At 41.8% G+C, this 16,784-nt stretch overlaps 1 protein-coding gene across 31 annotated transcripts in view; it reads left to right on the top strand.

Moving 5' to 3' along the window:
• Positions 1-16,784, top strand: part of SOX5 (SRY-box transcription factor 5) — a 504,910-nt gene that overhangs the window by 448,496 nt on the left and 39,630 nt on the right. For all 31 annotated transcript variants that reach the window (XM_058420241.1, XM_058420243.1, XM_058420242.1 and 28 more), the window contains one exon: positions 717-863. In XM_058420241.1, coding sequence (XP_058276224.1) covers positions 717-863 — 147 coding nt within the window. The remainder of the gene's footprint in view (positions 1-716; positions 864-16,784) is intronic.

Here is a 16,784-nt window from a genome sequence, read left to right as displayed (position 1 = left end):
ATAAAATATGTATTTGAACTGCCTTACTGGTTTAGTTTTGAAGAGAAAAACATTTCCCCTCTGTGTCTGCATTGCATCTGTCACAGAAAGGGTTCTTAGAATTAACTGGGGCTTCTAATAGTTAATGGACAGCGCTTTACCATTGATGTGTGTATATTTATGTTGACTCTAGTGGTTCCCTGTAAACCAGATGAGAGTGGACTCCTAGAGTCACTACTAAATAAAATTCTGACATTCCCTGTCCCAGACACCTTACAGCCTGGGAAAACGCAGCAAATAAAGTAAAGAAACATAAAATGGTAGCACAGAGACGATCATACCCAAGAGCATGTGTTTCACAGGGGTTAATGTGTATTACTGGTGGGAGTGCTTTTATGCCTGTGTTGTCTCAGGAAAGGAAGGATTGTCCAGCAGCTCAGGCAAACCATGGGGATTAGCTTCTGTTCCCTGTTTTGAATCCCTGGACACACAGGGAAGCTGGGACACTTCTCATGGTGACATCTCTCGTCCATCCCTGGAGGAATGAGTCACAAAAGTGAAGATGACAATTCATGTCTCGAAACATACATGTGCTAAATAAAAAATACCCGTTGGAAGGAAACTATATCATCTGCTCTAGGAGAAGTTTTGGGAAGATTATTTATTTATTGATGATTTCTCTCCTGTCTTCCCCCCCACCCCAATTGTGTTGTTTTTTTTTTGTTCTGTTTTTCCAGCAGTTGTATGCTGCCCAACTTGCTGCGATGCAAGTGTCTCCGGGAGGCAAGATTCCTGGCATTCCCCAGGGGAACCTTGGTGCTGCCGTGTCCCCTACCAGCATCCACACAGACAAGAGCACAAACAGCCCTCCACCCAAAAGCAAGGTACTGTACCAGGCCTGTCCCTCCAGCTGCAGGAAGCTTTGTTCCCAGGTTGTCTCCCTGAAAATGGGAGGATGTTGTTGCAAAACAGTGAGGAAGAATTTAGCAAAAGAATGCAGGGAGAAAGCAGCCCTATTTAGGTGACAGCAAGAGCTTGATAAAAAAAAAAATGTGTCCTTCTTTTTTGTTAGTGCCCTCCAGCATGCTGTCCATGTCCTTTATCACGTCAGGAGAAATTCCTTGAATTGACAGTAGTGTCTTGTTTTTACCCTAACAGTAAAGCAGCACAGATTAAAAATAACCAGACAAATAAATAATACCATTGTCAGCTCAGTGAGATACATGTTCAAAGAATGAAAGACATGGCTTGAAATCAGTGGCTGCTGTGTTGATGAATCAAGCTCTAGGTTGTCTCTTCTCTTTCTCCTTACTGTAGACTTTCTGACTTCCTGTGGCTTTTCCTTGGCTTGGCCTCTTCCCTTATAGAGAGAAATCACAAAGCTGTGATTGTGCTTGATGGTAGATTGTTGGGTTTTGGGTTTTTAAAGTAGTGTTTGGTTACCAAGTTTGTGCATTTTACAAGGGGGGTCTTGTGTGTGGCTGGCAGCTTGTAGATCTCCTACACTTAAAATCTCAGGGTTTATTTTGCTTCTCCTGTGCAGAAGGAGAATTTCTGATGAGATCTAAGGGGCACAGTGTGCATTTTGTGGCAGTTGCAGTATTACAAGGCCTGCCATACCTGCTGGTAACATCGAGCATAACCATTTTTAATTGGCATCTGTCAAGATCAGCTCTGTTCTCCCCTTTGTTTTATTGCTTTTTCATATTTTTAGGTGCTTGCAGTTCCATCGGAGACAAACAGGACTTACTTTGCAAAGTTGGGGGGGGGGGGGTGGAAATAAACTAAAAAAGTGGGCCAAAAGGAAAGGAAGGGGGCTCCAAAAGGCTGTAAAATTGTGCAGAGTAAGTCCTGTGCTGCATGCTGTTTTCAATCTGCTGTGTGCCAGTTGGAGGCTCTGAGAGAGCGCGAGAGAAAGAGAAGGGATAATGCTGAGAAATGATAGAGTGGCTGTGACCTCCAAGCTCAGCCTGGAAATCCAAGACATTGATTTCACTTAGCATTCCTGCTGAGAAATCCGGCGGAGTTCAGTTGTGATAAAAGAACAAGATTCTGTTCTAATGGTAATGGCGTATGACAGACACATCACTTTGTCTGTCCTCAGCACCAGAGAGATGGGAATTGGGGAAAGGTCACCTGACCTGCCTGAGCTGTTGTGCAGGTGCTGTTCTGAGCTTTGAACCCCAGCCTGGAAGCACAATTATTTATAATACTAAACGATAAAGAAACCTTTATAGAGCCTACAGTAATTAGAATAAAGCTTACACTGTAGTGCAGTGGCCTGGCTCAGGAAACACACTGGCAAATCCATCACAATGGCAGAAACTGAAGCTTATGTGTTGGAACCAAACACCTTCGTTTGTGTCTGTGTGGACCTTTCTTTGCTTTCTCAAAGCTTGTTTGTGCTCAACACCTCCAAAAGTTTATTTTCTTTGCTGTTTGTGGGTTTTGGTTTTTTTGTTGTTTTGTTGTTGTTGTTGTTTTGGTTTGGTATTTTTGTTTTTGTTTGTTTGTTTTGTTTTTTGTGGGTTTATTTGTTTGATTGTTTTTTGGGTTTTTGTTTTTTTTTAATTTTTCTAAACTGCCATCAGGGAATAAGTCTTGAGTTTCACAGACATTTTTTAATTTTTTTTTTTTTTTTTTTTTTTTTTTTTTTTAATTCCCGTTAGCAGTTTAGTTCCTGAAGTTAGTTTGTGGTGATCTTTCTCAGGCTTACTGTACACCAGACCTCCACAGATGAATAGTTAATGCCTTAGAATAGCTTTCAATAGATGCTGTTTACTGAACCTCTGTTTTCAGCCCACAGTTTACACTGGCACAACTTTGGTAATACACTCAAGTGTTTGGAGACATGGAGACAGCCTTACCTGAGAGTGTGTCAAGCTACTGGCAAACATCTAGGTCACTTCTGAAAAGCTGTGGCATTTCTTCTCTTGTGTAGTGTTAAAGTTAGTGTGCTGCTCTTTGCAAGGATTCTTCAAAGTCAGCCTCAGCAGCAGATGGAACAACTGTTGGCTCTAGAAATGCTGAGAAGCATCAGGGGGAGTTTGCCAAGGATCATCCTTTAAATCTAGTAAGACTTGAAAACATCCCTGAAACTCCTCTAAGACCTTGGCAACTCCTGTTTTGGCAAGCCTTTTATCAGTGGCCCTCACCAGTGTTTGAACACTGTGCTGGACAGGCTAGCCTGGCATCTCCTGTCGTCCTGCTCGCCTTTCAGCAGATGTGACCTGGAATAGTCAAATTCACTTCCGAGGGTTCTGTGCTGTAACTTTTAGGGAGCCACGAACTAGAGATGCCATTATGCTGTGCTGCGCACATTCTGTCAAGTTTTGGTTAGGAAACTGAGCTGGTGTCGTACATTCTTCCAAGAAGAAATCCGTGCCAGAAAAACTGATTTAAGAAACAGAGCTAGTGGAGCCTGTCCAAAAGAAAAATGCGTGTGTCTTGCGGAAATGGATTTTAACACAGCTTCTTCTTGAGCAGTTTTAAAAACAGCCGGTATGCTAATCATACCATTCAAATTTACCAAGGCCTCCTCCACAACCCTTCTGAAAGGCAACTATCTTTGAAGTTTGCCAAATTGTGCTGGATTTCCAAAGTCTGTCTTAAGCACATTTTGCCTTTGATCGTGTAAGTGCCTGCATGCTGCCCTGTTGGGTGCTCGGGGTGGTTTGCAGGCTCCCAAGTAGGAGAGAACAGGCAGAGGTGCAGATAAGGACTAGGCAGAGAAACTTTTCCATCTTGTGATTCATTTCAAGCCTCTTGCTTGTACAGGGCCGTGCACAAGATAAAATGAAGCCTACATTTATCTGAACTGTGGCCTTTACCGTGCTGGCAGGACTCTCACCTGATAGCTCCAGTCTTCACTGCCTTCAGATCAGGTGCTTTATTCCCTTGCATAAGGACAACAACTTCACCCTCACTTGTAAATGGTCGGGGCCCTGTTCGTTCCTGCCTTTGCTTCTTGCTTTTTATGTGGCATGGATAAATATAGCATCTAGTGCCTGCGTGCTGCAGTGTTCTAGCCCTTTCCATGTAACCTTTCAAGTGCAGTAATTCTGGAGTGAATTTTCAATGTAGCTTGTAAATGCAGCTAAACGATTCCCCGTATTTAATGGAGCACAGTGTATTGTCTGTAGCATCTGCTGTAGAACAGGAGCAATTCAGTGTGAAATGTGACAGGAGAGAATTCCTGGGCACTTTTCTTTTAACCTTGTTGTGACCTCAGCCCTAACCCTACTCACGGTTGTGTCTCCGTCAGTGACAAGAGCACGCAGATTGTCCAAATCAATTTTTTTGTCGTCGTTGTCCTATTCAAATACTTCTGGCAGTGATGCTACCATTTGCTCAGCAGTAGCACCTGGGAGTTGTGACAAGGAAAGGAAATGTGTTTCAGACAAGGCAGGAACAGCACTAAGCAGCTGGATATACACAGTCAGTCTCTCCTCAGCTACAATATTCAGACAAATATCGATCTGAATCTTTAACTGAAGAGGGTGCTTTAGTTTCACATTATCTGATCACCGAAGCGAGCACTTCTGATGGAATTTTCTTCATGTCACTTATAGGCAACAATTAAATTGCCTTTGAAAGCTTCAGTGCTTGCACAGATTGGCCTTAAGATGGCCAGAGTCTCTCCAGAAGAACTTCTCCCATTTTTGAGGAGGTTCTGCTGGTGGTGCTGCAGTTGCTGCCACATGCACCAGCTGTGTCTTGCATCCTGGTTATAGTGTGTGAAGGATAGAAAGGGAGCAAGGTGTGCTTGTTCCATTCTCATCCAGGGAAGGTCAGGGAACTAATCACTGTCTTCCTTACCAAGTCCACGTGAGACCAGGGAAAAAATAAAGAATAAAAGCCCTTTGGAAATGGACATTTTAGTTCAGACACACCATAGGCTGTGCTACTAGGGAAAGTAAGTAAACTGGGGGGAGCTGGTTGTGGATTTCTCTGTCCCAGCAAAACTGATGGTGGGACTACATAGCTTTAGTAAGAAAGCTTTCTTCAGTCAAGATAAAAATATAGTGGAAAATAGAAAAGGAAGACACCTGAAGGAAAGAAGGAAAAAAGAAAAAGGCCCTAAAGCAGTAAAAAGGCCCATAAAACTCATCTATATGATATTTCTGATTCTACTTCAGGGAAACTGTTGACTTGAACTTCATTTTTGATGACTACCCTAAGCAGCCCTATTAAGCTGGGTGCATTTTATCTCCCTTTCTCTCATCTCTCTCTTTCATATGATGGTGCAGAATGTGGAATTTCATCCTGGGGAGATCTTGGGGAAGACATTAGACCCCATTATGTGCGCAGCTGCATCAGCTCACGTGCCCCATCACGTGCCCCATTCTGACTGTGGCAGAAGCCTGGCTGAAGAGTGGACATACAGATTCCTTGTACCCTCAGACCTGCTATTTTTGAACATGCTAATGGGAAGCATCAAATTTAAATTAAAATAATGAAATGGCTGTGTACAGGTGATCAAAGGGCACAATTGTGTTGGAAGGGTACAAATTGTTATCCCTGAAGAGTAGAGAAGAGGAAGCTGTCTGAAACAAAGCTACAGCTCATGTTGGGCCCCGTATACTAATGGCAGTCCTTGTCCTCTTTATTGGCTGGAGAGCTCAGAAGCTGCTGAATGCCTGTCCAAGCAACAGGAAATCAAGACATCCTTATTTTCATTAGACTACCGAGGTATTTTAGAATGAAGAACAGCAGTTCTCATTAAAGTGATCTAAGACACAGCATCCCTGATAAAATACTGGGGCTGTATTTACAGAAGTTTTATTTCTAACATTTGCAAGCTCCTCTATTTTTGAGAGCTTCCAGGCTGGACACAATTCTTTATATGCCACTGATTAAAAAAAAAAAAAAAAAAAAATCCTTGCTAAATTGATCTATTAATCTTTTCAGCACCGGAATAACAATTAGCAGTCGAATATTATACATCAGTACATCCAAAACATTTTTCAGTGATTGCATTTCCCAATCCCCTTGCCAGAGCATCAAACAGGTCAGAAATAGCTATAAGATAATCAAGGAAAAGTTTACAGAACAGATGCAGTGATGAGTAGGGAGCTGTAAACTGAGACCTCATCTGTTCTGTACTCTTCCTTCAGTCTCCCTGTCCATTCTTGTAGTTATTAATCTCTTTACCTGGGAGCCTGTCTCATTTGCTGCCCGTGCTTTTGATCCTAAATAGTAAAATGTGGAGTTGGTGACAAAATCTTTGAAGTTGTTTTCTTCTTCCTGGCTCTTCTTCCTATATTTGACATGCAGGCATATAAATAGTGACTTTTTAAACCACTTGCTGGAGCACAGTGAAATGATGGGTATTAATGGAACTTCATAAGGTGCTTTTCTGAAATAGCCAATGTGTTCCAAACAATAAAAGCTGTGTTAATAGCACTGTCTAAACAGCAGCAGCAGCAGCAGCAGCAGTAGGGACTTGCACAGCATTCTGCCTAACACCCCTCCTCACTTTCCTAAAAATAAAATAGATATGTGCAGGGGCTCCTAGGATGCTTTTTCAGATTAGCTGTCCACAGCTCTTCTTTCCTGAGATCATGTCTCTCTGGCACGAGCATGTCTAGCAAGCAGAGTTGCCAGGCAATTAACCCTTGTCAGGGTCAGCTGGCCTTTTTGTAGTGAAAACTCAGAATAAAATATAACAAAAAGGGGAAAAAAAACCCTCTGAAATCTCTGATCAAAAACAAAGAGTGAGATAGACAAATCAAGCAAGACTACTTTATTCCTGAGAGAGAGGTCCTCAGAAATCAGACAGGGAACAACAGAGGTGTAAAGCAAAGAGGTGAAAAAACAAGCACTGTGTCCTTACTAGTTCACTGCTGTTCTTTGCTGTTAATGCCGTCTAAACCTGATATAAATAAATAAAATTGGTGGGGTGGGCAGCCGGTAGTAGCTCTCATTATTTTTGTTTAAATGATCCACATGATTGGCTACATACTCAACACCAAGGTAATCCAGCAGACTGTGACTGTGACTTTCAGGAGGCTGTGTCCAGAATCCCTCAGTGTTTAGGAGTGCTGGGATCTGGCATTTGGTTTCTGCTCAGTGTCTTACCCTGTTACTTAGAAATACCTGAGCATTAACTTCTCAAAAGCTTTCTGACAGAACTGCCCTTCTTCTGTCAGTTGGAACGAAGAGCTTGAATGAGGAAGAGCAAGAAGAGACTGGATTAGTCCCAAGTAAGAAAACAGTGTCACAAAGTCAAGGGTTTTTGTAATGCCACAGAGAGAGCTGTTGAGCTGATGGTGCCAGTTGTCCACAAAGTCCTAAAAATAGCCGTAAAAGGGGTTTAGGAGAGCGTGCAATCTGGAGCTGCATAATGCAACTGAGAAAAAAATTGATTTTTCTGGTTGCAGTGGTTTTTGCTGATACTCCTTGCTTTTGGGTGGCCTTGGTCTGTGGGAGGAGTTAAAAAAATATTTAGAAGGTCTTTATGTTGAAGAAGGGGAACCAGCCATGAGGAGAAATACATGAAATTCATTCTTCACCAGGCACTGAAAAGATGAGGGACCAATATTAGCTCTATGCTAAATACAGATAACAAACCAGGAACTTATGCCAGAATCAGATTAATGTATAGTTTCCTTCATAAAATACGAAATTCTTAATAAAGGCCATCCTTCATTCCAGAGATTTGTTTTTCAGACTCTGGGCTGTTAAGAGTCTCTAAATCAAGGGACGTGTTTATACCAGGAGCACAGGCTTGTGCAAGTGATAGTGGTGTGGCAATGTACCTATCTCATGGATTAGGAGAGAGCTTGAAACGGAGCAGAGAACTCTCGCTCTCCCAGATACTCTAGAAAGGAGCCAGGTACTTCACATCAGGAATTGCATTTTCTCTTTGGCAGCTTCAGATTAAGTGTTTTAAGTATTTCACTGTGGGTGTTAACAGTCCAAAATAAAGTGCAGAGGCTGTGTTGGTGGGCCTGTGTAGTGAACAGCAGCGGAGCCACCTTTTACCAAACACAGAATTCCTTTTCAGCACAGAAAGGGAATTTCTGAGGTGATGGAGTGAAGTTCTAGTGTGATCGGTCTGACAGCTTCCAGAAACTGCTTGTTTTGTCTGCAGGAGGGTGGTTTGTATCCACGCTACATGCTAGATTTGAAATTAGCTCCTCTTGACATGTTCTGACAGAATGCAATTCAAGCTAAGCAGCAAAGAAATACATTTTGCAGTAAGTATTCCTGTACCCGCAGCTGAACGATAATCACGTAAGAAGGGAGCTCCAAAAATATTTTAATCTGAAACATTTTAATCTCTAATCCCTGGTAGCTGTGGATAGCTGAAGAGAAGCAAAATTTAGCAGCAGAGTGGAAAAATCTGTTTTATTTTCAAATTCAACAAGACAGTTTCTTTTAGATTAGTATTAACTTTAGATTTATGTGAAGTGCTTGGCAACTCTTTCACTCAGGTTTCTCGGAACTACACATTTGTTGTACAGAATGCAGTTTGAATTGTTCAGTGTAAAATGAGCTGTTGCAAAAGAGGAATTCAGAGACATTATGTGGAAGGCATCGCTTCAGAGTACACATATTTTTCAAAGCAGCGTGTTGTGATTTTATAATGTAGCCTCCTTAAGGTCCAAGGTCCTGAAGTCTTGTGTGTAAGAATCTCATTTCAACAGGAATCTTCATGTTGTCGTGCCTGAAACTTAGGGATTGGTATAAACGTTTCTCAAAGGCTTAGAAAGCAGCTAAGAAAATTAATCTATGAGTTACTTTTTTATTAAAGTGGGATTAATTTTCAGTCTCAAATCATAGAAGATTTCATGTTGACAATTCTGCTAAGGCATAAATGCTTCACAGCAGAGTTAGACTTTTCTACTGTGGAATCTCCCAGTAAAAGTGCTTCGGTGGTATCCAGAGAGAGCATTCAGGAGCACCCAAAGAACATCTGAGGCAGACAAGCTGATGTGAAAGGATCTAACGTGTGAAACTGGTTTAAAATTTCAGCCTTGATCACGTGTCTTTAATCCATTAATGCCACCAGACCGTCAATTCCAACGTGTACGTTTTGTGCTAATGAATGAGTTTAATTTCTGTTGGTTTCATTTCAAGTTGCTACATTTTTCCTTGCTGCTTTTGAAGAGAGTACAGGCTATTGCCAGCGCTGGTAAAAAAAAACAAACAAATATTGGGAAAGAAAGTGTTTGATAAAAGATTTCTGAGTATCTCAACACATGGAGTGCATGGAGGGGAAGGCCATGTCTCCATTGGGAACAGCACAGGGAAAGTTTTTCAATTTAGAATTTTAACTTCTTGAGTTATTTCATAAGTTATTAGCGTTCCTTTTTTTAGTGGCTGTGCCAGCACCTTCTCGTGGATTGGAAGCGAGGGGGCCCGCTGTGCGTGGAGATGAAGCACAGGGGTTTGTGTCAGGCTCTGGGCTGACGTGCCGGGCAGTGACATCTCACGTCATGGATCAGCCACGTTGTGTTATGTGACTTCCAGCTAACACAGCACAGCGGGGCCTGCACGGCGACAAACACAACCCAACGTGACATATCCATGGGAAAGCCGGCACAAAAAGCTCTCTCAGGTTGAGTTTCTGGGGTGCATTTATTGGTCTCCAGAATGCTCCAGAGAAAGCTGTGAAGCAGCGTACCATAAAAGGGAGCAACACAGCGACAGGATTAGTAAAGCAGCTTTAATTCAGTGGGCAATTAGGGAGAAAACATATGCATGTAGCAGTTCTGGAGAGTGTTTTTGTTGTGTGGGTTTCTTGTGAATTTTCTTTCTTTCGAAAGGTAGCTCTCTCAGGGAGAGCAGTCATTCCAGGTCACTGATTATTTTTATCTTTAGCCATGCTAAGAGCTGTATAGGCTTCAGGTTACAGCTGTAAGTTAATGTATTTTGAATTTAGCTTGTTGGTTGCCTCGGTCAATCTTGAGCTCTGCTAATCTCAACTCTTGGCGTTTTTCTGCTTTGCTTGCAGATCAGAATGACGCCTTTTTGTGCTTATTTCCGATATTCTTAGTCCTCTCTGAAATTATCTTCTTTCCTTTTCTGGGTACTCTCCTCCTAGTTTCAAATGTCCACAGAAAATATAGTCAGCAATTAGAACTCTGAAATGAATTAATTTATTTGCTTATTATTTGTCAAAAATGAGTGAATAGCCTGTACTTTCAACATTTTCTATATAGGGCACAGACCAAATTTGGGCTCAGGAAAATTCAACGCATACATACACACAGGCCTGGTGCACACACACACACACACACACACACACAGACTGATGTTGAGGTTAAAAACAACCTCACATCTGGACAACTCTCAGCAGTTTCACCAGCATGACATCTGAAATTTCAAATGGATGTTGGTATGTCCTGCTGCTGCTTTTCCTGTGCTGCTGTTCCTCAGCCCCAAATGATTGTGGTTCAGGGCTGGGTGGAAGGATTCCCATGATGGTATCTTTTGGGACTCACTTTGTAAATCGCTCTGGGCTCAAGCGGAGCAAAATAATGCTGTACAGATACATGTTATTACTGGGGAAGAGATAAAATTATCTTCTGCTTACCAAGTGTCCCAGTGTCCTGTCTTGATGATAATTAACTGGTGACATACACATTGAGTCAATGCTCTAGGATTTGTGCCCAGAATAAGTCACAGAAACATAGCAGCTTTACTGTAAAAGAAAAGGGTGAAGGGGGCGCCTTTTTTTTTCTTTTTTTTTTTTTTTTTTTTTTTTTTCCTCTCTTCTGGACAAGATATAAAAACTGCCCAGAGCTGGCCCTGTTCAGAAAAAGCGAATCAGTCTCTTAGAATTCTCTTTTTTTTTTTAAGATGTCAGCTTCCCTCTCATACACTTCCGTGAAGACAAAGAATGTCTCAACATCTGTATTGAAGTCATCATTAAAATAAAAGGAGATCTGTAGACATCAGCTATAAATCATCAAGAAATAGCTTGTGGGTAACCTTTGACACAGCTGAACCTACTTGAAATGAGCTAGAGCTGGATTCACTGCCTTCAGTGAAGCCAGTAGGTGGACTAGAGGTCTCTTCTCTCTCTCTGGCTCTCTTTCCATCTCTCACAGTGTCAACTTCTGGGAGGTAAAAGTGTTCTGGCTGAGTGATGGAAATGCATTTGGATGTGTTCTTAAATAGACATTTGTTTTATGTCTGAAAAGAATAGTTTGGTCTTAATAGTGTGGTACTGGGGGATTTTAAAAGGTATTTTGTGAGGCAGTTGTCTTCTTTCAGCGTTACAAAAACTATTTCAACCAATTGTTTAGGCTTGAGGAACAGCATGGAGCAGCTATTGTGTGTGGATGCAGGCGTGTTCTCCAGAATTAACAGGGAAATGGCAGATAAAAATCTGCCTAATTTTACATAATGGAATTTTAGCATTCCTGTGATCTGACTTCAAATTCCTGCTGAGTTTCTGCAGTGTAACAAAAATACTAGTTTGCAGTTGTTAATTTTAATTTCTAAGATGCGGGGTTTTAAAAGGAGCTGAAAGTATTCAGCATCTCATGGGGACAAACTATGAGTCTTACTAATGAATCCAGCAATTAGTGGTTCATTGTGCCTGCCAGCAATTTGGACCCAATACTGGTCCTGATGGTGATTTTGTTTCTGCTGGTGTAAATCAGGAATAGGATCTGAAGTCTGTGCACCAAGGGGGGCTGAATACTTCTTCAGCACTCTTCTGCTTGTATTCTGCATTCAGCAGCAAATAATAATAAACACAGGTAGGGTCAATATCTCATAGTTAGATAGATAGAGAGAGAAATATGAACTATAACTTCAATAGTAGTTACTGAACTTAAAGGGTTGCAAATGGTGGTGTTCCCATGCAGTTTCATGAACATGTCTGATGTATGCCCAGTTTGCACAGAATAAATCCTTTCCTTAGGTGAAAGGTTGTATTGTCTCTAATTTTGTAAGAGAACTGAGGCAGAGGGGTGACTCTTTGCTTTCTGTAGCTGTGTGCTCTTGTGCAAAACACTAGAATTTATATTTGGTGATATTTTATGATAACTTCACAAAGGTGTTAGTGACCATGTACAGAATGTTAGATGAGGAGTGGCTCACTCGAATTCACAGAGAAAGTTTGTTGTAAAGTCAGGAACTGAGCCTAAGTCTCTTTGGCATGACCTAAGGAATAAGCAATTTAAAAAAGGCATGACTGCAACAATTCCCGACCATTCGAACAGATCTTCTCTCAAGCAGCTGACCGCTCATATGGGATCATGGATGGGCATAAATACTAAACAAATTCTTCTCTGAGTGCAGTATTTACATATATTGGCTTTGAACACTCCCTACAGCACCTTAAACTCCCCCCCCAGTTTCTGCAGCTGCTGATTAGATTTCATCTTGCTACTAAAATGAGGTGAAATGTAAAGATTTCCAGCAAGACCGAGTTGTAAAATCATTTTGAATTTAGTGATCTGGGATGTTGTTAATAGCATGCAAGCATTAAAGACAGATGAGCTTTGTGTTGATAGTTTTCCTTTGAATAGCTATTAGTTGGAAAAACAAATTGTCAAGCAGGTCATATCTACGATTGCAACATATTTTGACATTTTTGTTGCGGTTGTGTGTATCTGTAAATAAATACAGTGTATATTATCTTTGCACTGCATATTCCTAGGGCTGTACTTGGTGCCTCTCTCGGTGAAAAATCTACCTAGGCTACACAGAGATACCCAAAGTCAGAGAAAGCACAGGTGTTTTTTGAAAAGGAGTTTCTTAGCCCCCTGCCAGTTGTCCAAGCTGTTTGAAATCTCTTTTCTTTCAAGGTCTTTGGACTTGTTTCTTCTAAAGTTTTCAACAGCTGGGATTTTTTTTTTTTTTTTTTTTTTTTAGGGGGAGGGAGGGGTTGGTTTTGTTTTGTCTTTTTTTTTTCCCCCTGAATCTCAGCAACTGTGAGCATCTTTGCCTCTTCTCTCTGACCACAGCAGGATGAGGGGTCTGTTGCTAATTTGTTTTGATATGGTTCTCTTTGGTCTGTATTCTTTTTGAAATTAATTCCTTTTGCAGGTGTGGGGTTAGAGGTGGTGGTGTGCTCCCAGCGAAGGTGTCATCCACCACAGAGAGGAGGTGGGAGGCTTTGATCAGTGTGGCTTCTGTTTTCTTGTTGTTCATTTAAAATGTACCAGTTTGTAATGCTGTTTGGCTTTGCAGGTCCTTGTTTTATTTCCTTCCAAGTCTTTCCCCATCCTTTCAGGTTTGTCGTTTTTATTGCTGTTCATTCTGCTTAACACTTACTGGGGATGATTCGTTGGAAGGTGGTGGCTCGAGGTTTGGTTTGGGCAGCAACAAAAATCCAGTCCAGTCTATTTCCATTTTTTAAACAGCCTTGTTATAGGTGGGAGAGGGCATTAATAAGAACACAACTCCACACGTTCAGCCTTCTGGGTTTTATTGGGGCAGAATTATGCAGAAAGGATTAAAAGGGGGAAAAAAAAAAAACCAAACACAACCACACCTCAAAAAACTAACTGGGGCACAGACCACTACAGTTTCTACCCAGCACAACTGCAGGAATACCTAACCACAGATCAAACTGTCTGACCTCTGTCTCCTTTTTTTTTTGCAACTTCATTTGAAGCAGCTGGACATTTTAGGAGGTTCAGTACAGCATCAAAGAAACTCCCAAACACTGCTCTGAGGCAGAGCAGCTCTGCTCTTCCTTATGACTCAGCTGTTTACTCACTGTGTGAGATTAGGCAAATCATTTAGCCACTTTGTGCCGTATTCTTCCCAATTGTAAAATAAGGCAAAAGCTGTCAGAGTAATTATGAGCTCTAATTAATTAATAATTCCTATGGTACACTGGAGAAGTGATTTTTTTTTTTTTTCCCCTCTTGTACTTTACTGGTTGCCATGTATTTCAGTGAGGGCAGTTTGGGAAAAACAATCTTCATAGAAACAATCCTTTCCCTTTCTTTGCCCCACAATTTTGTGATCCCCTGTAATGATTTTTACCACATGTGATGTGATTTTCGTGATTTTAATTGTGAAAAATCAGTTGTCATCTTCCCCTGCATGCAGATTTGCAGTGTCGGCATCAGTCCCTGCTGCCCTGTGCCTAAATCACTCCTCCTGCTTGAGTCTCTGACCTAAACACTTCATTAATAACATCATACCAAATAAACAGGTGAAGCAGTGATGTGAGAAATTCAGCTGAACAATAGTTAGATGCAAAAAACTAACAGCAGGACCCACGTTTGGCATGAAATGCAGACAAGCAGAATCCCAAGTGAATAGTCTCTCTGCACTGGCTCATGTTTTACCTTTACTCCACTTGGATCCTTCTCATTTCAGGACCAACCTGGCAAGATTTGCTCAGAAGCAGCTTCACTGAGGTGTTTTTTGTATATGAGGCTGCTGAGTTAAATTTTCACTCACTTAGACATGCAGAATTGGAAGGAGGTTTTTAGCAAGTAAATGCTAAAAGCTCTTTGTTCCTGCAGTTGGTTTTCATGCTGTACTGAAAATCCTCTTATTTGGTCCTCTCAGCAATGTGGTGAGCACCTCTCACTTCTGCTGGTTCCAGTCAAACAGAGGAGCAAACGCCCAATTAGAAGAATAATGGTGATAGGAGTAAGTAATTTACCTCTGTGTGGTTGAAAACGAGTGCTTGAAGTTTGGATCTGGATTGGAATAAGCATCCATAAGTCATCAGGCTTCCCTAGAGCTTGGTGTGACTGAAAACTCTGGATCAAGGAAAATTAGCCTAGAAATCTCACACTGGCCGCTTTCCTCAAACACATTGTGCTATTTGTCTGTAGAGATTACTAGCAGAGTTCGCAAGGATGGTTGGGCATTTTGACAGTCCAAAGCCAGCCAGAAGCTGCAAGTGTGGTTTGGAGGATGTGTGTCTGAAGATTTGTGAAACTAAACAAATGAATTTTGGGTAAACACGCAGCAGTCTGTTCATTCTGCTAAGCTGCAGGTCCTGCTGTCCCCTGTTGGCCAAGCAGCCTGCCATGCGCGCCACAAGACCCCAAAGGGAAGGGTCCAAGTTGCAGTCTCTCCTGAAGACCTTTAAGGAGTTGCTCCTGTGTGCAGCGGTCTCACCAGGTGCTGCACAGAAGGAAAGCCTTTACCCCAGGCTGCCGTGGGATAAAGACTTGGAAGAGCAGTTCCACAGCTCTCTCCCCAGACACTGCTTTTAGGCTGCCCTGCAACTGAAACATCCCGCTCTTCCATGTCTGAGGGAGCAGGAGGGCTGAAATGATCCTAGAATTTTGTATTTTCTGCTCTGTTATTTCTGCATCTGTTTTCCTTGGCTCGTAGAAGAGGTGCTGTGGAGTCGGTGCTGTGCGTCGCGTGCAGAGGTTGTGGGGTGGAGGGGAAGGAATCTGCCATGTTCAAAAACAGGTCACTTTGCATGCTCCTCTTTTGTTCTTCCTGTATCTGTTTGGGAGTCCTGCACACAGCTTTGGGAAACAGCATTGCTAAATACAGAGTGAAAACCACCCAGCAGCTCTCTGGTTTTTTACTGTGACAACGTGCAGGCCAGACAAAATCAAAGCTCGGGGTTTTCAGGGCAGAAAATTAGTCTTCATGACTAATCTGGCTTCTTTCCTGGCAACTACGCCTCCTATAAAGAATAAGGAAGGAATTTTTGGGATCTCTCTGGGAGGAAAAAGTCCCCAGAAAATACCCTCACTGAGAGTCCCTAGTGTTGCAAGACTGGGGGAGAAACCCTCTGTCCCATGTGCTACAAAACAAGCAAGCACTTGCTGTGCTCCTGTACCACTTTTCTCCGTGAGCAAGAATGGAGGAAATAATCCTCCCAGTGTGTAAATCAGCATTTGGGAGTCATTTGTTCATTGAGCAATTGAGTAGTTCCCTATAAGCAGACCAGAGAACAAAAAGAGTATTTGTCACGAGTATAAGGCAGCTCAGTTTCACCCTTTGTTTTGAGTCCCATGAATAAGAGTATTTGGGCAGTATCAGTAAAGTACTAACTTTGGTTGGATAATGTGCCCTGAGTCCAGAAAGTACCTGCCTTCTGAGAGATACTCATTCAGGAGAAGATACTCAGCAAAGAAACACCATTAAAATAAAAAGAAAAAAGTAATTTTAAAAAAAGGTGCCCTGGGTATAGAAAAAAAATCCAGGCAGAGATCTTTCAGAAGTGTAGGTCTCTGGTGCACTTTGCACAATCAGAAGGACAGAATGCTGTTGTTCCTCATGCCTGCCTCCATCCTTGTCTTTAGTGCCTTTTCCTTTCTAACCAGAGTCTAGTCATGCCTTTTATTTTTGGTGCTGAAACTTGTGGGCAAGAACACGATAAAGTGACTTCTCTGAACCTGAAGAATAATTCTGTTGTGTTTGCAACTCTATCATAACCAAGATACCTGTTTTTTACGTCTCGTGTCTGTTTTTCTACGTAGTTAGAGAAATTTCCACCTTTGCAGGAAGGGACACATTATTCTTAATCAAAACTTGAAAATGTGGCAGGAGGAGGTACAGCTGCAGATGAGCATTATCTAATTCACCCATCCTGTCATGTGAACATCCCTGCTTAATTTAATACAATTATTTCATCAGCGAGGATAATATCAGCAGCATGATTCATTTATACAACATGTTTTACAACTGCCTTTACCTCTTGGCTTCTTATTATCACTACAGATAGTTTCACCATGAGTGGCTTCAGAAGAAGGGGAGGGGACGTGAAGGAAGCTGCCAGTGTCCTTGTATGAGAGTGTGGACAGCTGTAGTCTTGAGGGACGCTGATTCCAGAGGATTTTCTTTGCATCTCTGCTCTTGCACCTCGGTTTGTTATGTATTTTGGTTAGCCATTTTTGGATAAGCAG

This window comes from Hirundo rustica, chromosome 4 (assembly GCF_015227805.2).
Source record: "Hirundo rustica isolate bHirRus1 chromosome 4, bHirRus1.pri.v3, whole genome shotgun sequence".
NCBI lineage: Eukaryota > Metazoa > Chordata > Aves > Passeriformes > Hirundinidae > Hirundo > Hirundo rustica.
Note: the sequence above shows the minus strand (reverse complement) of the source record. Positions and strands in the feature narration are given on the sequence as shown.